At 41.4% G+C, this 26,252-nt stretch overlaps 1 protein-coding gene across 3 annotated transcripts in view; it reads left to right on the forward strand.

Annotated features, from left to right (window-relative positions):
- The window catches only part of KIAA1671 (KIAA1671 ortholog), a 173,420-nt gene that overhangs the window by 53,731 nt on the left and 93,437 nt on the right, over positions 1–26,252 (forward strand). For 2 of the 3 annotated variants that reach the window (XM_044275376.1, XM_044275377.1), the window contains exons 4-6: positions 5,228–5,278; positions 11,522–14,335; positions 15,581–15,706. In XM_044275376.1, the coding sequence (XP_044131311.1) occupies positions 5,228–5,278; positions 11,522–14,335; positions 15,581–15,706 (2,991 nt within the window). The remainder of the gene's footprint in view (positions 1–5,227; positions 5,279–11,521; positions 14,336–15,580; positions 15,707–26,252) is intronic. The other variant, XM_044275378.1, reaches the window with a different exon arrangement.

A 26,252-nucleotide genomic window follows, 5' to 3' on the forward strand; every position in this document is an offset into this window, starting at 1 on the left:
CGCAGCCTCCAACACAGATGTGGGCAAGCGCAGGACTAAGTATTATGTATTTGTATTACTGCAGCTTTTGTACTCCTCCTCAGGTAAAAATACTCCTCAAAAATGGTCAGAGGAGAATTTTCACTCTTCTGGAAAAAACGGAGTGCGACCTCTGGTTGTATTATCAGTAACTGAAGCGTTTTTGCTGAACCCTGCCGGATCCAGCAGAAACACTAGTGTGAAAGTAGGCGAAGTACAATTACTTTTCTTGTGAAAATATGTCCTGTAATTCTGAGAAATTCTTATTTTCATTTTTACGGGTAGGACTTCGTGCAACTAAATTTCTAGCTACTGTTTCTGAAGTCTTCGGGACAGTTATATACGATTGGGAGATGCTGGACGGCATTATTGCTGTAAACAGAGCCATCCTGCCAATGGTGCATTGAAAACCTTATTTGCATAAAAATTAAATTAAGTTTTTCTCAGTATTAGAGGGTCGCACTCTCACAAGAAGTGTATGGTTATGTTTTGGGGCACCTACCATACATGGCGTTGTGCTTAGTTTGAAACTGATTTGGGAGAATACAGACTCCCTTTAAACATACCTGACTGCTAAAACGCTAACATTAGGGAACAGCCTGCTGGCATTGTTGTGAGCAACCGCATCGCCATCCGGCCCCATTCACTATAATGGGGACTAGCAAAGATCTGGCTACAACCCAGCATACATGCTGATAATCTGTTGGACAAATACCGCTGCCTGTGGTCTGACCGCTTCTCCGCATGTGTGCCGGGTTGTGGCCCGGATCTGTTCCGCTCCCCATTATAGCGAATAGGGCCGGTGAGTGTCAGGTAGCGTCCATTAGTGCCGGACCCAGGGCACTGCTGCTGGAGAGGCCCAACGCTAGTGTGAAACTAGTCTAAGGCTGGTTGCACACTAGCGTTAAAATTTTTGGAGTCCCTCCGGATCCAGACCTCTGCTGGAACAGCCTGCCGAAAGATTATATAACGCTATTGTGCAACTAGCCTAAGGTATAAAACAATTTGACCTAAATATCTGGAAATCCTAAAAGCAAATGAACTTGCAGTATATAGTCATTAGCTTTTGGTCTTTTATCATGTGAAGGTGCTGCAGAGGTTTAGGCCTAACCGCTTACTAACTGCGTTGTAAGGGGTCAGTCCAGACTACACAGGCACACAAATGATATTTAATTCAACTCTTTCCAGTAATAGATACTTAAGGAGCCAAAAAGAACTCAAAAGCGTATGCGGCAATTTTCTGGACTGCTTGCTTTTTATTTTACTTTATTGTTTTTGGTCATCTTTTTAGTTTACAAGTCAGACTGCTCACCCTTGGCATACCTTTCTTCCTTTTCAGTCTAAACTCATTGAAGAGAAGGCTACATGCAGGTCACGGGAATGAAAGTTTCTGGCTGCGGGGCTTGTAGGATATTTTTGGTTGTGGTTAATTAATAAATGCTGTTTGAAATGTTTGGTTTGTTTTTTCACGTGGTTTAGTTAAACCATTTCCTGCTTTCTTTCCCAAGATGGTCGGGCTTACAGAAACAATGGAGGATGTCTTTATTATAAAAATGTCAGGGCGCCAGAGCAGAAGTTTTATTCATCACGTTCCACTAACAGTGTGGGAGGTGGTAGATGACAGAGGGAATGGATAGATACATTCTGAGGTAGAAATCAATAGCTGTAAGAGGAGAATTCTTGAGTGTTCAGAATAACTTGCAGGCTATTGAGGATTTGATAGAATGTGGTATGGTTTCTTTAAATTAAAATGGTTGCCTCATTAAGATAACTTATCCTCTACCCACAGGATAGGGGGTAAGTGTCTGATCGGCCAGGGTCTAGCCACTGGGGCCCCTGTCAGTCATGAGAATGTGGGCCCGTGCTTTCCATTTGAACGGAGTCCCAGAAACAAGTGTGTGCAGAGTACAAGCGCTCAACCATCTCCGGGAGCTCCATAGAGCTGCACGGAGCAGCGGTGGGTGCGTAACCGTCTATTTAAACAGGAGAGAATGGCCCCCATTGATCAGACCTCCACCGGTCAGACACTTTTGATAGGGGATAAGTTGTCTTCATGGGACAACTCCTTAGGGTACGTTCACACAATGCCTTTTGACAATACGTCTCCTGGCTGAGCTGCTCCTGGGCCACTGGCGTAGGAAAAGCAGAGAGAAGGCCATGGTGCTCACATGGTGCCTTATCAAACAGCAGATCAGCAGGGGTCCAGGATGCCAGACCCTCGCTGATCAGATACTGATGCCCCATCCTGAGGATAGGTCATCAGTATTTAAATGTCCGAAAATCACTTTAATTTCAAAAGCGCATTTTCGGCAAACGCATACGCAGCGTACAGTGCAGTTTTTGGCTGCTTCACATTCATTTCAGTGGGAGATTCAGCGCCAAGATAAGACGTGCTACATCTATTTTCCAATGTGGAAATGAATAGGAGGCTATTTGGAGTCATTTTTTGACACTGATTCCAATGCGGAAAACGCTCCAAAATCAGCACCAAAACACTGTGAACAAGTGTTTTATATTGAATTAATAAAGAAGAACACTGACCCATTAGGACATCTGACCAATCACCCATATAGGGCATCACTCAATAATTAAACAAAAAATGTATCGCATCATGAAGTTTAACTACCCTTTTACACCGGCTGATTATTGGGTGAACAGACATTCCTATGACGGTCCGTTCCTGATCATTGCCCCATGTAAAGATCCTGCCCGGCAGCTAAGAAATTAGAAAGTGCGGTTTGGTGATGGCATCTTTTGTTTGAGCAGAAAAGTCATTGTTTTTTGGCAGCATATCACACACGGGCTGCTGACAAATGCAAACTAACCGGAGACGACTGATTATAGTAACAATCATTTTAACCCATACGCTTTGCATGCATGCAGATTGCTTTGTTTACTGGAGCCTTAAAGGGCCACTGAGTTTTCTTTAGAAACGTTTGATGTGTTATAGAGACGTATCAAAAGTTTTGATTGGTGGGGGTCTTAGTGTTGAAACCCCCCACCGATTGCTAGAACGAGTAGATGTGGTCACATAGGGCACTCTCCTGGCTGCAGAGGACAGAATTAAGACTTCTAAGGATCCATTTCCTGCACTGAGAGAGTGCGATCGGCAGGGGGCAACACTCAGACTTTCCGTATGTCTCTATGACATCAAAAGTTTTTTGAAAACTCGGTGACCCTTTAATACACCCTTTAATACACCAATACAGAAATGTGCTGTATTGATGCTTTTTAAGGGCAGGAAATCTACCCAGGTAAATGGATTTTAAAGGGAACCTGTCACCACGAAATGCAGTGTAATCTGCAGGCAGCATGTTGTAGAGCAGGAGGAGCTGAGCAGACTGGTATATGCAGTTTTATGGGAAAAGATTCAGTAAAACTTGTAATTTTATAAATTTATATCTCTGCTTTTTCTAACCCCCTGCTCTCCGTACACGGGGGAGGTGTTATCAGTGACTGATTTCATTCTCTGTGTATATAGACAGCTGTCAAACTACATATCAATCTGCTCAGCTTCTCCTGCTCTATATGCTGCCTGCAGATTGTGGTGACCTTTTTAAAGCTAGCATTACTATATTTTTTTGCATTTCTAGAAATCTACCATCCTTCACTTGGTGATGCTATATTGGGCCCATTGGTTGTTTTGCCATGGCATATTTCGACCATTATGCATCAATTTATCTATTTAGTGTAAGAATCTTGAACTTTGTTCTCTCCACTTCTGCCGGGTGCACTAGGTGTAACCCTGGATTTTATGTAGATGTTTATGAAGTGGACTTTGCATCAGCAGATGCAGATTGTAGTTAGAGGGAACTTAAAGGGAACCTTTTATGGTATGCGTGCAGCGTGCTATAGAGCAGGAGGAGCCAAGCAGTTTGATAAATCATTTTATGGCAAAGGGTTTGGGATAACTGTAAGCTTATCAGCCCAGTGGGCAGACCTACTTGTGACTGACAGTTAAAGAGGTATTCCACTTTTAATGACTACATTTAGAATAGGATGTTGAACAATTTTCTAATATACATATATTTAAAATTTTGCTCAGATCTATATTATATTCATATAGTAGCATCCCCCTAAAGAAAAAAAAAAAAGGGCACGGCCCGTTTTATTCCTGTAAAATGCATCTGTAGGAGAGCTAGATAGGACTAAACATGGTGTCAGTCATGTCACCCTCACGTGTCATGTGGCCTCTGGAGAACCTGAACACATAGAGCATATACAGTATTACCACCTTCAGCAGCATCTCTTCATGTCTGATGGTGTCTGGGTAGAAGCAGATCTGTGTTTTTTTACACTATGCTTTATTAACAGCATGACAACATCACCTAGAGACAGGCGGCCATGTGAGTACACACAGGTACTCTGATAACCACAAAAAAAATTGCTATTCTAGTAATAGTTCTATTTAGTTAGCCTATGGATGTGTCCTGTGTGCTAACCCACTACATGTATGTCATGTAACACTGCCTCTTGCTGAAAGTCGGGAATTATATGCTGTAAAGAGTGTCAAATGACTGATGCCATGTTTCACTTATGCCATGGATGCATTAGAAGGGACTGATACATGGGCTATACCATTCTACTGCCTGATATGATATAAAAAAAGTATATATATCGATATTTAAATACATATATATTACAAAAGTGTATAATTTTCTATTACATACATTAATAAATAACAAAACTGGGAGTCTTTGTGGACACTCATAAATAGTGTCATTGAATCACTCCCCCAACTAGACTCTAAGGCCCCGTTCACACGGGCGAGAATTCCATGTGGGTGCAATGCGTAGAGTAGAATAGAGTAGAACGCATTGCACCCACACTGAATCCTGACCCATTCATTTCTATGGGGCTGTGCACATGAGCGGTGATTTTCACGCATCACTTGTGCGTTGCGTGAAAATCGCAGCATGCTCTATATTGTGCGTTTTTTTTTATATTTTTATATTGTTCTGCGGGAAAATCGCAAGCAAGTGCGGATGCGGTTCGATTTTCACGCATGGTTGCTAGGAGACCATCGGGATGGGGACCCGATCTTTATTATTTTCCCTTATAACATGGTTATAAGGGAAAATAATAGCATTCTTAATACAGAATGCTAAGTAAATTAGGGGTGGAGGGGATTAAAAAAATTAAGAAAAAATTTAACTCTCCTCATCCACTTGTTCGTGCAGCCTGTAACCAAAGGTCCTTTTCCTCCCAGGTCCTCAAAGAAGAAGAAAGAAGACAAGCTGGGCTGCGCGAAGTGGATGAGGTCAGTTAAATATTTTTTTTATTTTATTTTTTAACCCCTCCATGCCTAATTTACTTGGCATTCTGTATTAAGAATGCTATTATTTTCCCTTATAACCATGTTATAAGGGAAAGAAATAAAATCTACACAACACCTAACCCAAACTTCTGTGAAGAAGTCCGGGTCTGGGTACCAAATATGCCGATTTTTCTCACGCGCATGCGAAACGCTTTGAAGCCCTTTGCACTTGTGTGGAAAAATTGCACATTTTCCCGCAACGCACCCGCATTTTGTCCGGCCCTAAGGGGGGAATGGTCAAGGGGGGAATCGAGACCGGTGCAAAGGAAAACTGGCTTAGTTGCCCATAGCAGCCAATCTGATTCCACCTTTCATGATCAATATGATTGGTTGCTATAGGCAATTAAGCCAGTTTTGCTTTACACCAGTTTTGATAAATCTCCCTGATCGGGCAGGTGCAGGAGCTTCGCCCGCCTGATCAACGGCAGGGGTTCGGCAGTCACTGATAGCCAGACCCCTGCTGTCTGCGCTGGCGTCGGTGAAATCACTGATGCCGGCGCATTAACCCCTGCACAGCCGCGGCCAGCGATGACCGCGGCACGGGTGATGCCTGTGCAGGGAGGAAGCAACCATCGGGTCCCGGTGCTGCTGTGACAGGGACCCGATGGCAGGGAAGGCAGCCTGATGCCTTCCTTAGACATCATGGCTGCCTTCCGTGACAGCTGATCTCACAGGCAGGAAGGCTGTAAGTGTATTACAGTGTGTAATACACTTACAGCCAGTGCATCACAATACAGAAGTATTGTCATGCATTGTAAAGGCCATCAGACCCCCAAAAGTTTAAGTCCCAGAGTGGGACAAAAAAGTAAAGTGAAAAAAAAAGTAAAAAAATAAAGTTTTGCAAAAAAAATTCAGTTTCAAGTAAAAAAAAAAAAAGCGTCCTTTCCCCAAAATAAAGTAAAATTTTTTGTTAAAAATTGTAAAAAATAAATAAAAGTAGACATATTGGGTATCGCCGCGTCCGTATCGAACGGCTCTATAAAAATATCACATGACCTAACCCCTCAGGTGAACACCATCAAATAAATAAAACATGATTTTTTTTTGTTACAAAAATATTAGTGTTAAATGTAAAAAAAAAAAAAAAAAAGTCGATGTATTGGGTATCACCACATCCGTAATGGCCTGCTCTAAAAAAAAAAATACCACATGATCTAACCCCTTAGGTCAACACCCCTTAGGTCAATAAAAATTGTGTCCTAAAAGCCATTTTTTTTTTTTGTCACCTTACCTCACAAAAAGTGTAATGGCAAGCGATCAAAAAGTCATATGCACACCAAAATAACGCCAAACAGTCATCTCATCCCGCAAAATGATACCCTACTTAAGACAATCGCCCAAAAACAGAAAAAACTATGGCTTTCAGAATATGGAGATAAAATAAGGATATTATTGTGTAAAACTTAAATAAATAAAAAAGTAGACATATTAGCTATCGCCGTGTCCGTAAGAACCTGCTGTATAAAAATACCACATGATCTAACCTGTCAGATGAACGTTGTAAATAACAAAAAATAAAAACTGTGCCAAAACAGCTATTTTATGTTACCTTGCCTCAATCATGTGTACCCTAAAATAGTACCAACAAAACTGCCACCTTATCCTGTAGTTTCCAAATTGGGGTCACTTTTTAGGAGTTTCTACTCTAGGGGTGCATCAGGGGGGCTTCAAATGGGACATGATTTCAAAAAACCAGTCCAGCAAAATCTGCCTTCCAAAAACCATATGGCATTCCTGTCCTTCTGCGCAATGCCGTGTGCCCGTACAGCAGTTTACAACCACATATGGGGTATTTAAACCCTTGCTTTTTAACTAGAAAAATGGATTAAAATGGAAAAGCTGGCAAAAAACTGATTCTGAAATTTTATCTTTTTTTTTTTTTTTCCCATAAATTCTTGTGGAACACGTAAAGGGTTAACAAAGTTTGTAAAATCAGTTTTGCATACCTTAAGGGGTGTAGTTTCTAAAATTGGGTCACTTTTTTGGAGTTTCTACTCTAGGGGTGCATCAGGGGGTCTTGAAATGTGACATGGCAGCTTAAAATTATCCCAGTGAAATCTGCTTTCCAAAAACCATATGGCGTTCCATTCTTTCTGCGTAATACCGCGTGCCCGTACAGCAGTTTACAACCACATATGGGGTGTTTCTGTAAACTACAGAATCAGGGCAATAAATATTGAGTTTTGTTTGGTTGTTAACCCTTGCTTTCTTAATGGAAATAAAATTTAATAAAATGGAAAATCTGTAGTTTCTAAAATGGGGTCATTTTTGGGTGGTTTCTATTATGTAAGCCTCACAAAGTGATTTCAGACCTGAACTGGTCCTTTAAAAAGTGGGTTTTGGAAATTTTCAGAAAAATTTCAAGATTTGCTTCTGAACTTCTAAGGCCCCTTTCACACGGGTTAGTATTCCGCGCGGATGCGATGCGTGAGTTGAACGCGTTGCACCCGCACTGAATCCCGACCCATTCATTTCTATGGGGCTGTTCACATGAGCGGTGATTTTCACGCATCATTTATGCGTTGCGTGAAAATCGCAGCATGCTCTATTATGTGCGTTTTTCACGTAATGCAGGCCCCATAGAAATGAATGGGGTTTCGTGAAAATCGCAAGCATCCACAAGCAAGTGCGGATGCGGTGCAATTTTCACGCACAGTTGCTAGGAGACGATCGGGATGAAGAACCCGATCATCATTATTATTTTCCCTTATAACATGGTTATAAGGGAAAATAATAGCATTCTGAATACAGAATGCATAGTAAAATAGCGCTGGAGGGGTTAAAAAAAAAATAAAAAAAATAATTGAACTCTCCTTAATCCACTTGATCGCGCAGCCGGCATCTCCTTCTGTCTTCATCTTAGCTGTGTGGAGGAACAGGACCTGTGGTGACGTCACTCCAGTCATCACATGATCCATCACCATGGTAAAAGATCATGTGATGCATAATGTGATGACCGGAGTGACGTCACCACAGGTCCTGTTCCTCCACACAGCTAAGATGAAGACAGAAGGAGATGCCGGCTGCGCGATCAAGTGGATTAAGGTGAGTTAAAAATTTTTTTATTTTTTTTTAACCCTACAGAACACTGATCCAAGCCCGAACTTCTGTGAAGAAGTTCGGGTTTGGGTACCAAACATGCGCGATTTTTCTCATGCGAGTGCAAAACGCATTACAATGTTTTGCACTCGTGCGTAAAAATCACACGTGTTCCCGCAACGCACCCACACATTTTCCCACAACGCCCGTGTGAAAAAGGCCTAAGGCTACTTTCACACTTGTGTTCGGGGTTCCGCTTGTGAGCCCCGAACGGATCCGTACAGCCCCAATGCATTCTGAGTGGATAAGTATCCGCTCAGAATGCATCAGTATGGCTCCGTTCCGCCTCCGTTCCGCTCAGCAGGCGGACAGCCTGCAGCGTTTGCAGCGTTTTCATGTCCGCCTGGCCGTGCGGAGCCAAACGGATCCGTCCAGACTTACAATGTAAGTCGATGGGTACGGATCCGTTTGACGTTGACACAATATGGTGCAATTTCAAACTAATCCGTCCCCCATTGACTTTCAATGCAAAGTCAGGACGGATCTGTCTGACTAACAATTAGACTTAGATTTTTTTTCTGAAATATAATGCAGACTGATCCGTTCTGAACGGATACCATCGTTTGCATTATAGGAGCGGATCCGTTTGTGCAGATACCAGACGGATCCGCTCCGAACGCAAGTGTGAAAGTAGCCTAAGCCTTTTAACGTCCCCAAAAAATAAAATGGCATTCACAAAATGATCCAAACATAAACTGGTCATATGGGGAATGTAAAGTAATAACTATTTTCGGAGTTATTACTATCTATTATAAAAGTAAAGAAATAGAAATTTGCTAATTTGTCAATTTTTGGGGTAAATTTTGTATTTTTTTATAAATAAATTGAATTTTTTAACTCCATTTTGCCACCTAATTAAAAGGAAAGAAGGACTGGCACTCGCTGTTAGTATATAATCTTGTTGTGATTTATTGTCACATTCCTGTGACACGTTTCAGCATACAATCTGCCTTTATTAAACTGTTTGATAAAGGCAGATTGTATGCCGAAACGCGTCACTGGAATGTGACAATAAGTCACAACAGTATATCTAACAGCGAGTGCCAGTCCTTCTTTCCTTTTATCTACATGGGACGCCTCCCCTGGGACATGCGCATCGCCACTCTATTTCCCGCAGTGCCGATCGATATATTGTATACACTCAATTTCACCACTGTCATGAAGTACAATATGTGACAAGAAAACAATCTCAGAATGGCCTGGATAAGTAAAAGCGTTTTAAAGTGACACATTTTTAAATTTGCTAAAAATGGCCTGGGCAGAAAGGTGAAAAATGGCTTGGTCCTGAAAGGATTAATCTGCTCAGCTCCTGCTCTATAATATCATGGCTTATTTTTTTGAACATTAGTATAACATAATAAAATTATATAAATTTAGTATTGCTATAATCATACTGACCTACAAAATAAAGTTAACATGTTATTTTCACCACTCAACGAACTCCTTGAAAACAAACCCCAAAAAGGGTAGAGGTTAAAGGAGTTATCAGAAATGATATCAGACCTCACAGATTGGCCAACCCCTGGTGGGGATCATACTTACCTGGTCCCCATCGCTCGGTTGAATCTCTGTTGACAGGGGTTGGGCGGGAGGGGTTGCATGCTGCATCGTTGACCTCCTTCTCTTGCTTCATGTAACCATTTGCCACAACTTAACGGGAGGAGGTCACCGCTGCGGAGAGCTACAGGATGTTGATATCAGGGAAACAGGGAGATGGACAGCCGGTCGTGAAGGAATAGAGACCAAACCCAGCAGCGGGAACCAGGTGTTTATGATCACCACCACGGGTTGGCCAGTCTGTGAGGTCTAATATAATGGTGAATAACTCCTTTAAATAATCATAGCATGTCACGATATTTCATGCATGATCAGACAGTGCAGTTGTCAACATGTCAGGGCTGTCTGCTGTGCAGTTCATTTTAAATACTCATTCAAAGTGCCAAAGAAATGGCATGTTAATGAATATCTAAAATACTTGTAATGCTTTGTTTAATTCACTTACTATAGATCAGTCCTTTACAGCCCATCAGGCACTTTAAATTGTAATAGTTTCCCTAATGAAAATTGTATTTATCCATGTTCACATCCGCATGAAATTTCTTTTCTTATGTGCATTAACTGGTAATTTGCGTTGATCATTTATGACACTATGGTTTATGGCTCTAGAAATTATAAGTCATTTAGCCTAGTCTGGGAGCTTAGTACAAACATTAGATCTTTGATGATTTAAATATATATATATATATATATGTTGGATTGCTAAAAGTTCTCTGGTCTGGTATGTTCAAATCTAGATAGTTTTATATAAAGAGACTACTTAACATCAAGAGAGAAACAGATGAACATCTGTAGTTGTTATGAAGTAGTTGTGAGACAAATGAGCCTCAGTAAGGGGGAGTATTTTAGGGAATGTGAAATATTTTCCAATGTGTATTCTCTTCTACAGAAATCCGCAGCAGATCCTTATGATTTCTGATGCAGATTTGTTGTGGTTTGCACTGCAGTGGATCTACATTAGGATTAGACCCATTGTTATTTAGTGGGGCCAATCCTCGTGATTTGTTCCTGAAATCACCAAAGTTTTCTTTTGCATGTGAACCAGAATGCAGATTGCATACACATTTCAGTGTGGACTATGTACCGAAATCCCTATGAAATCCCATTGTGTGATCATTGCCTTAGTGACAAGGGAAGAATTACTTCTATCTACAATAGAAGTTTGACTGACTTCTGTATATCATCTTTTGGGGTAAAAAGGGAGAGCAATAGAACTGGATGGAGTGAAATTAAAGTTGTCCTACCTAAGTTTTCCCTGGAAGGGCCACAGTTGGGCCTGTTGTTTTTGGTGGATCCTGGCCTAAAAAAACTCAGCGTTGTAAGCCATGAGGAAGCTGCAGCTCCATAGCCCCATCAAACAGCTGATTGGTGGCGGTTCCGAGAGTTGAATACCAACCGATCTAATATTGATCTCGTATTTTAAATGCATGAATAACCCCTTTGATAGGTTAAGAGGAATAGTCTGTTGCATGGATATATGAAATTAGAGTAACATAATATTAAGTTGTTTTTTTTTGTTTGTTTTTTCAGGAAAAAAAGGACTGGCAAAATAGTTCATTACTGGAGGAAAAAACATTCGGGCCAAGAAGGTCAATCAAAAGATATGATGAACCTGTACAGCTTGAGGAAAATGCAGATGTAACAAAAGACAGAAGAGATTATAGCTACAAAGATAAATTCTATGATGCAAAAACCGATACATCAGAAGTAAAGGACAAGAATTCTACCCAAGTAGAAAAAACTGCAAAAGCAACCATCTTTGAACACAATGTGGAAAGGCATAATCCTCCTGATGTATACCACTTGGGAAGTCTTACATCCAACCCATCTCCCAAAAGTACTGTAATGTCTGAATATCTTCCGGCCAAACATGAATCCTCAAGTTGGTTAGAATGGTTAAGTGGCGATAACGTGCACTCTAAGTCACAAATTAAAAGAGACCTCAAAGTAGCAGACAGTAAACTTAGTGAAAGTTCCGTTGGGACTGTTTTGTATTCCACAGAAATTGGAGATTTACAAAGAGAGAGGCTTAAAAACCTTAAGAATGTTGATGAGAACAGGAGAGTAGAGCCGAGGTATGAAGTAGTCCAAGCTGTAGGGGAAAGAGTTCTAAGTGAATCTATTAAAATGGCACCTGAAGACAAAGCCGTGACTCTTCGATCTCGACGATCTTTTCACAACAAAGATCGGGAACTTGTCAAAGATGGGAATGAACATCCAGGAACTAGTCTCCAAAGAAGTAAGAGTGAGTATCGAAAGAGAAATACCCTAAGTCCTAAAGAAAATTCCCCAGGAAAATTATTTTCTACAGACACTGAATTTCCATTTCAAGGAATAAATGCCCCTAGAACAGAGAAAAAGGAATTTGTAAATGCATCATCTGAAAGTCTTTTTAGCAGTAATAAAAATTATTTAAATGATGAGGCTGACTTACATTTTAAAGCGAAATCTTGTGAATCAAATAATAGAAAAGAAAAAACAGAAAATACACTGGGTAAATATTCTTCAGACTATTCTTCTTTTGGAACTAGTGCGACAGATAAGGGAGAAGGGAAAACCCCTTTCAGAAGTTTCAGTCAACAAAGTGACAAGTTGATTAGTTCTCGCAACTTAATAGAAAAAGATTCAGAAAAAGGCATTAGAACTGTGGAGGATGCAACCACTGCGAATCCAAATGTAAGAGATGAAACAAATAGTTTAACCCAAGTGAAAGAGTATAAAAAGCTATCATCACTTAATCAGTTTAATCCTCAAAAAGGATTGTCAACCAAGAACATCAATAAAGAGGAGTCAAATGACTTTACTGACGTCATGCTGAATACGGAAATTGAGCAAATAAAGAGAGAATTATTCACCCGAAGGTCGACGAAAGAAGCTGATGGCTTTCTAAAGAAAGAGTACAAGGAAGAATTTAAAGAAAATATTACGCTGCTAAAAAGTAAAGACTTCTTTCAAGACGGAGAGAATATCAGTGATGACACGAATAGGCGATCTAGCCTGTATAAATTTGAGCGTGATGACTTAAGGAAAAAGACAGATGAATTAAGCCTATCATATGAAAAAAAAGACAACATAGATATTAGTGCTGCTAAAGACCTAACTCCGGTGGATAAGAAAGCAACATATTTTGCAGTAACCGGTATAGATAGTAAAAAGCATAGGAACCATGATGTTCAAAGTCAGATCAGCAGTAATACCAGTTTAACGTCTGAGGATTACTTTAAGCGTAGCATAAAAATGGGCATAATTAACTCCAACTCACATCATGATTCTTTCACACCAGAAGAAAAAAATACAGATAAAGATATAGATGACTCACCTGCCTCAAAAGAATTAAAAACATACAAAAATGTGCAAGTTCTTCGGGATAATTTAGTAGAAAAGCCATCTGGAAGACGCAATGTTATTGATATTGATGCTTTGCTTAAGCGACACAAGCAAAAGTCAAGTGTAGATGATCAAGGTCCAACATATCTAGATACCCAAACAAAACCTATGCAGAAGTCACATTTCATGGAGCCAGAGAACACACAAGAGTCAAATGCCAAAGGACCTTCTCTTAAGCTTGAAGGAACCTATAAATCTAAAATCTTGGACGTTGATTCTCTGATGGCTGACTATAATGCTAGTCAAAGGAAGGATAAAGAGAACAAGGCCAGAGATGATGATCATAATTTGCCTCACTGGGAAAGGTCAAGATCTTTTAGAGAGAGTGTCTCAAAAGGTTCAAGCAACAAATGGAAAGATCCCTCAATTAGGCAATTTACTAATGATGAAGGTAACAAGTATGAGGCTGTTTCCTCACGGTATTCTTCATCACAAGTATTTACCTCTGCAAAAGATGATCTTAAGCAAGATGTGTCAAAAAGTTCTACATTTTTAGATAATTTGAATGCTTTAGCAGAAGGAAGTTATGAGAAAGATCTATATAAAGGAAAAGAGCTTCAAGGCATTCAGGAGTCCTCAGTAAAAACCTTTAACTATAAAGCACAATCAACACAATCCTTTGAATCAATGACAACAGAAGCAAGATCCAATTTACATTTGCAAGGAAAACAAGTGCAAATAAAGATGAGTGGTGATGATCAAAAGGAAATTTACGTGGTAGAGCGTGAACACCAGAGCTTTACGCGTAGGGGATCCATTCCAGAGGAAAAGACACCGACACCTTCTGAACCTAAAAAACCAGCGAAAGCTAGTGATTTAATCAGCCTTATGCTGGAAAATAAAGAAAAGAAAATGGAGTGGCATCGTTCTAGGCAAAGTGTTCCAGTGGAACTACCACAAGAGCCAAAAACGCAACGATTAGTGGTTCAGCAGGAATGGATACACAGTGAAAGCAAGGTATACAAATGTCCATGTGATGTGTGTTTTTTTTTATTTTTTGTTTTTTTTGTGAAGACAAACGTCTAGAATCAAACCATTAATGTTTTGCGTTGGACATCATTAAAATGTTCATGATTAACCTTGGTGAAATCCTCAGACTACTTCACCTAGAGACTACACTGGTAGGATTCCTTTTTGATGAGGTCCAAGAGAAGCAAATTTATAAAGTTTGGAATGTAATAAAACATTCTTAAAATAAGTAGATGAGGAAATGGAAATAGAAAGGTCCAGCTGCATATATGGTTTAAAATACAGGATGTGTGGGTTTTTCAGTGTTTTCAATTGGCAGATGTCAATACTGAACTGTAGTCCAGGAGGAGAATGGAGATGTTCGTTTGTTGTTGTTTTTGTCTTGAGTCACAGCAAAGTATAGAGACATTCTTAAAGTGTCTTCTACTAACCTAAGGTAATAAACTGAAATTGATGTAGAGTAAAGCCTTAGATGGTCTTGGATGGTGGTGAAGAATACCAAGGCCAATGATGCAAGCATCTGATTATAACTGTTTGATCTGGAAGGATAGGCTTTCCATAGGACTGGAATATTCATCAAGGTTTTGTACCATGCAGTGGGATAGAAAGGCATTAAAGGGGTTGTCTCACTTTAGCAAATGGCATGTATCATGTCAACAAGGTTAATAAAAGGCAATTACTAATGTATTGTGATTGTCCATGTTTCCTCCTTTGCTGGCTTGATTTATTTTTCCATTGCATAATACACTGCTCATTTCAAGGGGTTAAGGCCACTGCTGCAGCACAGATACGAGGTGGCTGGTTGTAACCCTTGTAAATGAGCAGTGTATATTCAATAGAAAAATTTATCAAGCCAGCAAATGAGGCAATATGGACAATCACAATACAATAGTAAGTGCCTTGTATTCACTTTCTCTACATGATCAGTGTGATTTGGTGAAGTGAGACAGCTGCTTTAAGTTAACCATATAAGCACAACCGGTTGGTGCTTTCAGGACTTTTTCATGTTATGCCATCTTTGCTGTTTCTATATATGGAGTATACATATCCACTGTTATAGATGGTCTCATGTCATGGTATAAACAAGCTTCATTTAGATGTGACTTTTAGGGATTTTTTTAAAAAGTTGTTGTTTAGCCGAAACGCGTCACATCTGCCTGTATTTTGTTTATGGCAATAAAGTGAAGATTTATTAGCATCAAAAAGTGATTGCTGACCCACTTCTTCTACTAGGAATTTTACAAAACAGAAGAACTTAAACCACATCCAACAAGAGTACGAGAAATGGAGCTTGTGACAGATCTGTCTAGGAGGAAAAGTCTAAACCGACGTAAAGAGTACTCAAAAATCTCAAAAGAGGTGTGATTTTAATGTTTTTTTTCATATAGTGTGGCATCGTATAGTATAGTCTTCATAAAAAATCCTTTGTGTAAATAGTAGTGAAATTGTAAATGTTTTTTTTTTTGTCAGTCCACGCAAAAAGAAAAATACAAATTGAAAGAAAAATTAGATTGGGGCAGATTTACTATTCTTGTCTGAAATGTAGACCTTGCAGTTTAAGGCTACTTTCACACTTGCGTTCGTCGGTCCGCTCGTGAGCTCCGTTTGAAGGAGCTCACGAGCGGACCCGAACGCCTCCGTCCAGCCCTAATGCAGTCTGAATGGAGCGGATCCGCTCAGACTGCATCAGTCTGGCGGCGTTCAGCCTCCGCTCCGCTCGCCTCCGCACTGCCAGGCGGACAGCTGAACGCTGCTTGCAGCGTTCAGCTGTCCGCCTGGCCGTGCGGAGGCGAGCGGATCCGTTCAGACTTACAATGTAAGTCAATGGGAACGGATCCGCTTGAAGATGACACCATATGGCTCAATCTTCAAGCGGATCCGTCCCCCATTGACTTTACATTGAAAGTCTGAACGGATCCGCTCAGGCTACTTTCGCACTTAGAAATTTTTCTAAGTTATTAATGCAGACGGATCCGTACTGAACGGAGCCTCCGTCTGCATTAATATGATCGGATCCGTTCAGAACGGATCCGATCAAGCGCTAGTGTGAAAGTAGCCTAAAGGTGTTTTTTTTTTGTTTTTTTTTTTTATCTTTGGATAGGTCATGAGTATCTTATCAGTGGGGGTCTAACACCCAGGACCCCTTCTAATCAGCAGTTTGAGATGGCATCAGCGCTCCTAGTAGTGCCGCAGACTTATCATCTTTGCCTAGGTCGTGTGACGTCACGTTTATTGGTCATATGGCCTAGGTGCAGTTGAGCCCCATTGAAGTGAATGGGGCTGAGCTGCGATACCAAACACAGCCGCTATACAATGTACAGCGCTGTACTTGGTGAGATAGGTGGATAGGTCATCAGTTAAAAAAATCTACCCTTAAAGATTTGTTAGTGACTAAAGCTGGGTGATATATCTCTAATTTAACTTTATACCTGTTATTTAGCTTACTTTGCAACAGAATTTCCCACAAAGCCATGGCCCTTTTCAGTGAAGTCATGCCCCCTTAGGCTTTGTTCACATCACTGTTCAGCCTTTCCGCTCTCCTGCTCCGTTATAGTTGCAGGAAAACTGAAAGGAAGCATTTGGCACATAACTGAGCCGAACGTAACGTAAGGACCCTATAGACTATAAAGGGGGCCGATAGGTTTACGCTCAGAAGAAGTTTTTGGAGTGGAGACAAAAGTAGTGCATGCAGGACTTTTGTCTCCGCTTTAAAAAAAAAAATTCTCCTGAGTGGAAACCTAACTAACCCCATTATAGTCTATGGGGTCCTTACGTTCCGTTCAGATCAGTTATGTGCCGAATCCGTCCTTTCTGTTTTCCTGCTCCTTAAACAGAGCAGGAGAGCGGAAAGGCTGAACGGTGATGTGAACGAAGCCTTAGTGGTCAAGGTGCAGTGGATTATTCTTTTTGGCTTACTTCAATGATAAATATATCTAAAATGAAATGTGGCAAACTGTTCCAAAAATGTGGTGCAAAATTGGAGGGCAGAGCAAGGGAGAGTATCTGAGCATGAAATGCTCCAATGCTCAACTCAGAGGGTCTGAATGGGGGAAGAAGGCGTTATGTCTGGGTTCAGCTCTGAAGCTGGACAACCCCTTTAAAGAGACCAGTTCTGTATGGAGACTAACTGGAAGTGCCCCATGGTTTGGACTTTGGAGACTTATTGGCAGTGCTCAATGGGAAAACAATATGCAAAGAGGTATCTCCAAGAAAGAGAACCATCTCACCAGCGCCACCTCTTGGAAGTGCCTACTTATGAGTCAAGATCTGACTTTCCAACAAGACTTAGGATTTGACAGGAGAATATGGCCAAGCCAGATATCCATCCGTAGACAGCTGTTTCATGGTGCTTGCCTCTCAGAACTATGGAGTAGGATTCTGGCTGGCTGGGTGAGATGCCTTCAATGTGGCTTAGGTTGTGTGCTCTGTTCCACAAATAAATGAAAAGGAATGTGGTCAAGATTGCCAAGGTAGATTCAGACAGTAATGGATGTTATCATGAAGTCTTACTAAAGCATTTGGATCGTCCACTAAGGACTCCTCTCTGTGAGTCAGATTGTAGGGCTGCTTTATGAGAAAGGGGCTCCCATTTTACCAGACCTGAGCCGTCCTTGTATAAAATGGTTGTTCAGGTAAATGGTTGTCAGATAATACAGTTCATTGGGTGTGTTGTGCTGTTCCTCTGTTATTTATGAATAAATTGACACTTGGGCATTACTATTGTCCTTGTCAAAGGGATTTTCCCTGCACAATTTGACTATGTCAGCACTAATTGGGGAATGTCAGACTCTCACCACCCAGATGATACATTTTTTTTTTCATAAATCCCTTGAGAAATAACAGAGGAATGGCACAACATAGAGTTCTAAGAAAGGTGCTCTAGGATTGTTTTATCATGGAGAAACAATAAATTACTAAAACAGGCATGTTCGGAGAGCTGACCGATCCTGTTTAAAGGGGTTTTGTGGGAACCAGTGGGTCCTTAATTACTTATATCTTGCCTGTGGACAAAAGATTTTTAGTATCCTAAAGTTGAGGATTGGCTGCCTGGGGAATCGACGTGATGCTCCTCTTCTGAAAAACCTGATTCCACCAACGCCATTTCTTGCCTGGGCTGTGGATGGGACATCACTTCACTGTGGATGGGCCAGAACTTTTTGTCTCTCTGGTGTATGCACAGGTCAGATGGATTCAGGAGCCTGCGTGCACCATGTAGAGGAATATGGCCATGTCCACAGTACCTACTCATGTTCAGGGCCGCAGATCTGATGTCCCTGTCCATAGACTAGTCAGGGAAACTGGTAAAGGACGTGATATTAACAGAAGCAGACTTTCCAGATCTGAAGCGTTGACTGAAGTGTGACCGGGCTCCTGAGTGGCTGACCTATGCAACTTCAAAATGTTAAGTACCGGTATATAACCGTTTTGTCTTCCACAGGCCCAATATGTGTTATTAAAAGGGTTTTCAGATTTTAATACTGATGACCTATCCTCTGGAGTCCGACACCTGAGACCCCTGCTGATCCACTGTTTGAGAAGTCACCGCTGCTCCTGCGAGCGCCATGGCCTACTCCATGCTTATCAAGCAGAGTGCTGTACAATTGTATAGCGGCTGTGCTCAGCCTCATTCACTCCTATGGGGCTGAGCTGCTCCAAGGCCACGTGACCAATGACCATGTCGTCACTTGGCCTAGGGAAAGCAGCAAGAAGGCTGCAGTGCTACTGTGAGTGACATTGCCTTCTCAAACAGCTGATCAGCAGGGGTCCCGGGTATCGGACCCCCACGGTCAGATACTGATGACCTATCCAGAGGATAGGTCATCAGTATTAAAATCTCAAAACACTCCTTTTAAGGCCCCTTTCTCACGGGCGAGAATTCTGTGCGGGTGCAATGTGTGAGGTGAACGCATTGCACCCGCACTGAATCCAGACCCATTCACTTCAATGGGGCTGTTCAGATGAGCGGTGATTTTCACGCATCACTTGTGCGTTGTGTGAAAATCACAGCATGTTCTATATTCTGCGTTTTTCACGCAGCGCAGAACCCATAGAAATGAATGGGTATGCGTGAAAATCGCAAGCAAGTGCGGATGCGGTGCGATTTTCACGCATGGTTGCTAAGAGATGATGCAAGTAAATTGATAAGAGTCAATTTACTGTATAATTTTCCCTTATAACATGGTTATAAGGCAAAGTAATAGTATTCTTAATACAGAATGCTTACTAAAATGTGGCTTTAGGGGTTAAAAAATAAAAAATAATTAACTCGCTTCATCCTGTTGTTCTCGCAGCCGGCATCTTCTTCTTTCTTCTTCTTTCAGGACCTGCCAAAGGACCTTTGATGACGTAATCGCGCTCACCACGTCATGAGCGCGGTGACGTCAGCGCAGGTCCTGCTGAATGAAGGTAGATATCTTCATTCAGCAAGACCTGCGCTGACGTCACCGCGCTCACCACATGGTGAGCGCGATTACGTCATCAAAGGTCCTTTTGCAGGTCCTGAAAGAAGACGATGCTGGCTGCGCAAACAAGAGGATGAGGTGAGTTAATATTTTTTTATTTTTTAACCCCTAAAGCCACATTATAGGACAGGTTATATTTTTTTGCGGAACGGAGCAACGGATGCGGACAGCACATTGAGTGCTGTCCGCATCTTTTGCGGCCCCATTGAAGTGAATGGGTCCGCATCTGAGCCGCCAAAACTGCGGCTTGAATGCGGACCAAAACAATGGCCGTGTGCATAAGGCCTTAGTGGCTGCTGTAAAAAAAATTCACAATTTTCTATATTTTTTAAACTATAGATAGTGACATTGAAAATGTAAACGAGAATCACCAGAAATTCTAAAAAAAAAATATGTTTAACATTTTCTGATGACACATTCCCTTTAAGTACTAGTGAGGAGGGCAGTTTCACTTGAATTTCCTCTGTTCCTCACTTGTGCTGTACTTGCTGCAGCGCATTAGGGCTTGTTCTCATTACACAGATCATCCTTTGAACTGTGATTATAAAACCAGGTCATAAATCAGAAGTCATCAACTCACAAGGCAGTGCAAACTGCTGATCCCAGGCATCTGGCCTTCAGGCTTTATCTGGCTAAAGATTTCAACGTTCGCCATGGTTTCTACAGATTTAAAATGAGCAAGACCTATACAGTATATAGCAAAATGACTTATTTACATGAATGATTTACTGATTATGGGTGAACAGTTCTGAAAACAGAAGCAGAGAGATGACGGAGCAACTCAAGCTTAGGAGCCAGTAATTCTTGAAACATTTATATCCTTTCCTATAGATTGAGGCAATTAAAAATTACCTTAACCACCTCCCGACCGCTGTACGCACGGATGCGTCCGGAAGGTGGTTGATCTATTCCTCCTGGACGCATATACGCGTCCTCTCGCGATAGCCGAGATTTCCTGTGAACGCGCGCACACAGGCGCGCGCGCGCTCACAGGAACTGAAGGTAAGCGAGTGGATCTCCAGCCTGCCAGCGGCGATCGCTCGCTGGCAGGCTGGAGATGTGATTTTTTTAACCCCTAACAGGTATATTAGACGCTGTTTTGATAACAGCGTCTAATATACCTGCTACCTGGTCCTCTGGTGGTCCCTTTTGTTTGGATCGACCACCAGAGGACACAGGCAGCTCTGTAAAGTACCACAAAACACTACACTACACTACACCCCCCGTCACTTATTAACCCTTTATGAACCACTGATCACCCCATATAGACTCCCTGATCACCCCCCTGTCATTGATCACCCCCCTGTAAGGCTCCATTCAGACGTCCGTATGTGTTTTGCGGATCCGATCCATGTATCCGTGGATCCGTAAAAAATCATACGGACGTCTGAATGAAGCCTTACAGGGGGTGATCAATGACAGGGGGGTGATCACCCCATATAGACTCCCTGATCACCCCCCTGTCATTGATCACCCCCTGTAAGGCTCTATTCAGACATTTATTTGGGCCCAAGTTAGTGGAAATTTTTTTTGTTTTTGTTTTTTCTTACTAAGTCTCATATTCCACTAACTTGTGTCAAAAAATAAAATCTCACATGAACTCACCATACCCCTCACGGAATCCAAATGCGTAACATTTTTTAGACATTTATATTCCAGACTTCTTCTCACGCTTTAGGGCCCTAAAATGCCAGGGCAGTATAAATACCCCACATGTGACCCCATTTCGGAAAGAAGACACCCCAAGGTATTCCGTGAGGGGCATATTGAGTCCATGAAAGATTGAAATTTTTGTCCCAAGTTAGCGGAAAGGGAGACTTTGTGAGAAAATACAAAAAAAAATCAATTTCCGCTAACTTGTGCCAAAAAAAAATAAAAAAATTCTAGGAACTCGCCATGCCCCTCACGGAATACCTTGGGGTGTCTTCTTTCCAAAATGGGGTCACATGTGGGGTATTTATACTGCCCTGGCATGTTAGGGGCCCGAAAGCGTGAGAAGAAGTCTGGGATCCAAATGTCTAAAAATGCCCTCCTAAAAGGAATTTGGGCACCTTTGCGCATCTAGGCTGCAAAAAAGTGTCACACATCTGGTATCGCCGTACTCAGGAGAAGTTGGGGAATGTGTTTTGGGGTTTCATTTTACATATACCCATGCTGGGTGAGAGAAATATCTTGGTCAAATGCCAACTTTGTATAAAAAAATGGGAAAAGTTATCTTTTGCCAAGATATTTCTCTCACCCAGCATGGGTATATGTAAAATGACACCCCAAAACACATTCCCCAACTTCTCCTGAGTACGGCGATACCAGATGTGTCACACTTTTTTGCAGCCTAGGTGGGCAAAGGGGCACATATTCCAAAGTGCACCTTTCGGATTTCGCAGGCCATTTTTTACACATTTTGATTGCAAAGTACTTCTCACACATATGGGCCCCTAAATTGCCAGGGCAGTATAACTACCCCACAAGTGACCCCATTTTGGAAAGAAGACACCCCAAGGTATTCCGTGAGGGGCATGGCGAGTTCCTAGAATTTTTTATTTTTTGTCGCAAGTTAGTGGAATATGAGACTTTGTAAGAAAAAATAAAAATAAATAAAATCATCATTTTCCGCTAACTTGTGACAAAAAATAAAAAGTTCTATGAACTCACTATGCCCATCAGCGAATACCTTAGGGTGTCTACTTTCCGAAATGGGGTAATTTGTGGGATTTTTCTACTGTCTGGGTATTGTAGAACCTCAGGAAACATGACAGGTGCTCAGAAAGTCAGAGCTGCTTCAAAAAGCGGAAATTCACATTTTTGTTCCATAGTTTGTAAACGCTATAACTTTTACCCCAAATTTTTTTTTTTTGCCCAAACATTTTTTTTTTATCAAAGACATGTAGAACAATAAATTTAGCGAAAAATTTATATATGGATGTCGTTTTTTTTGCAAAATTTTACAGCTGAAAGTGAAAAATGTCATTTTTTTTGCAAATAAATCGTTAAATTTTGATTAATAACAAAAAAAGTAAAAATGTCAGCAGCAATGAAATACCACCAAATGAAAGCTCTATTAGTGAGAAGAAAAGGAGGTAAAATTCATTTGGGTGGTAAGTTGCATGACCGAGCAATAAACGGTGAAATTAGTGTAGTGCAGAAGTGTAAAAAGTGGCCTGGTCATTAAGGGGGTTTTAGCTAGCGGGGTTGAAGTGGTTAAAGGGGTTACCCCATGATTAGTGTAAAACATGAAAAGCTATGTAGTACACGGGTCTCTTTCTAACAAACTTAGAACCAACCCTGTACCTCACATGGATCCAGAGATATCTCCATTCATTGTACCAATTGCTGTGCTAGACTTATTTTAAGTTGCCAAATAGGGGGCCTGCCTTTTCTGCTGCAGCTGGTGGCAGTGGAAGGATGGAACTGAGCATGTGCTTCCATCTCAGTGAGCAGGACAGAGAAATTAGAAAAAGAGCCAACCGCAGGTGGCGCTATACAGATAGATTTCAGTGAATATTTGTACTAAATGTTTTATTACATTCAATTACAAAAGTATTTAGATCCAGGTGCTGGTTTGAAAAATGTAGAATATTTTGGGTGGGACAACCGCTTTAAACTGGTTGCCCTATAGGAGCATATACACATCATAAAGAAGGGGGATCCTGCTTTATGAGCCAGAAACGATTGCTGCTCTGTGGCTTCAGCTCTGGAGGGCTCAAGGTATTCTTGTTTGTTTGCCTTGAATTGCCTCCCACGACAAAATTAGGTATTTTCCGGGGTGCAAGGAACAGGAACAAAGCTGATCAGTCAGTCAGTTGCCCTGGTGGCCAATTTTTCAAAAGGATTACCACTGATAAGATAACCAGTGTACAATTTTTTCTCATACATTTTGCTGCCACTTTATTGTGGAAGTGATACCCATGATGATGGTGAATAAATGCGCCCTCAAAGCCTTCTTTTTTGGGAATGTCTCCAGAAAAAAACACATGCCTTGAAATATGGTTTAACATGAAATGTCTATTTTATTTTATTTTATTTTAGTTTTAAGTAAGAAATAGAATTGAAATAATCAGCATTAGATACATTTCAGACCCAAGTGTGACTGAGAGTTCTTTTTTCTATAGGAGTCAGCTCAGGTACTGTAATCTACTGATGCACATTGGATGTAGTTCTGGTCTAGAACACTAGAGGGAACTAGTCACCATTTAACTGTGTAATGATAGTGTATAGAACATTGACCAGGTAATCGGAATGTAAATACTAGTATGATATGTGTATGTCGATATTGCTTAACGTGGTTCTCCTGGCTTTTAATATTCCTTAGGATAGGTCATCAATATAAGATTGGCAATTAACTGTGCCATCTCCCTTCTCTCTTCCTGCTTGCCATAGACATAGCAGCAACGAGCAAGAAGGAAGAAGGGGAGCGCCGAACAGGGCTCCATTTGGTTTCCGTTTGAGACGCAACAGATGATTGGTTTTGGTTCCCAGTTTCAGACCCTCACCGATTGGATATTGATGACCCATCCTGAGGAGAGGTCATCAATACCAGGAGCTTGGAAAACCCCTTTAAGCAAGTGGAGCTATAGTTCAAAGAGGAATAAGGTGGATTTACACATGTAGATATTCTGGCAGATTATCGGGAATAAACATTCCTGCAAACACTCATTCCCGACAGTCTAAAGGTGCAGCAGATCACCCGAAACCCTTGTTCATCGGTTGAAACTGTTGTTCCTGCAGACGCCTAAATTATCACTTTTGGGCAGCAGATCGTGTGGTCTAAACAGAGATCTGCTGCCCAGAAACAGTGCAGCTGTATGAGGACGAGTGATCGCAATACTGATTCCTCGTCCTTATACTGTGGAGGTGATCGCTGCATGTAAATGCAGAGCTTCACCCCCACTGAACGAGCAGCCGACTGTTAGGACAGAACGCCTCCTTCCCGACAATCTGCTGCTCCTCGGCGGGTGTAGGCACTGAGACAGAGGGTTTGTCCGTAAGTATGTCTGGCATTGCAGCTTAACTTCCTTCAAGTGAAGGCGGCATGTCAAGACGCATCACCATGTTTTACTTGCAGACAGTCATTTTTAAAGGGTGGTTCTTAGCCGATTAAGTTTTTGGGATCACCTATTTGACTACACGACTCTTGTCCAGGAAAGGTGCTACTGGGCTGTACAGTTGATCCATATTGAGCTGCGTGTGATATACTGAGTTAAATTTAATACACAGTCCCTTATAATAGTCCCACCCATTGGGATATTGGGGGCCAGTGATTGCATTTATTTAATAACTACCCCATCTTAGTCTCTGGCATAATGTAATACCCTTTATTATGCTTATGTGAAAGGCAACATTTTCTTTTTTTTAGCATTTACTGTAAAGTTATAATAGTTTCTGAACTAAGTAATGATCTGCAGAGCAAAAATGCATCTTCTGGTCAGTGATATCTACATTTCATTCTAGCTGAGGTCCTCTGTCCCGTAGCAGTCACTTTTCTGCCCATGTCAGGAGAGTGGCGCATGGGATTTGCTCCTCAGCACAGTGGGAGTCGCATGGGGGCAAATGACACACTCTAATGCTAACTTAATCGCTAATAAATGATTGACACCAACAACATAGTGGAGGAAATGGCCGCTGAGCTTTATTAAGGGTCACTTAAAATATTTTACAACCATAAATTAAATAAATTAATTAATTTTAAAATACCATCATAACCGATACCAAAAGACCAATAATAAGTTAACCATATAAAGACCAAGATCCACTCAGCATGAGCTGAGCGACACTACCCCTCTAATAAAGCCCAGCGACAGGTGACACAGTGCGAAAATAAGGGTAGGGTGGGTGGGACGCTGGTCAGTTCTTCAGGCACATCTGAGCCAGCTCCGCCGAACCTGGAAATATAAAGGGGAACAGATTCCTGCTACTAAACAAACAACAAATCAGAGGGCTGGAAATCTCCACCAGCAACAGGCAGCAACCAATCAGCTGCGCTCTTCACTTGTATAAGCTGGAATCTTCTAGACCGCAGGTAAGACGCTTTCTGAGGTAAATTCACCTGTAATAGAAAAAGGGCGGGAAAAGACAAACAGGGGAAAGAAACATGGATCCTACAGAACCCCTAAATTTATACTACCTATGGTGTCATTGCCCCCATGCATCCCCCCAGGCTAAACGCTCTGGTGGGGTTAATTTTTTTCTGCTGGAAGACTTTTGTCCCTAGGCTAAGGTTGGCTTGGTAGTGAACTGTAAGCTGTCCACATGGGGGCAGTGTAAGCAGCTGAATGCTTATATAACACTGCAAAGTCATCCCCCTGGTCACGAGCTCGGAGCACTCACTGTGCCGCTGCCTTTCTAGGCCGTCACATCTCATGTACAATGACTGCATAACCAGTCAACGAGCTTCAAATCCACAGTATATCTTCTTTCTAACAATCTTCCTAACCTGGGATACAATA

This window comes from Bufo gargarizans, chromosome 1 (genome assembly GCF_014858855.1).
Source record: "Bufo gargarizans isolate SCDJY-AF-19 chromosome 1, ASM1485885v1, whole genome shotgun sequence".
NCBI classification, from domain to species: domain Eukaryota; kingdom Metazoa; phylum Chordata; class Amphibia; order Anura; family Bufonidae; genus Bufo; species Bufo gargarizans.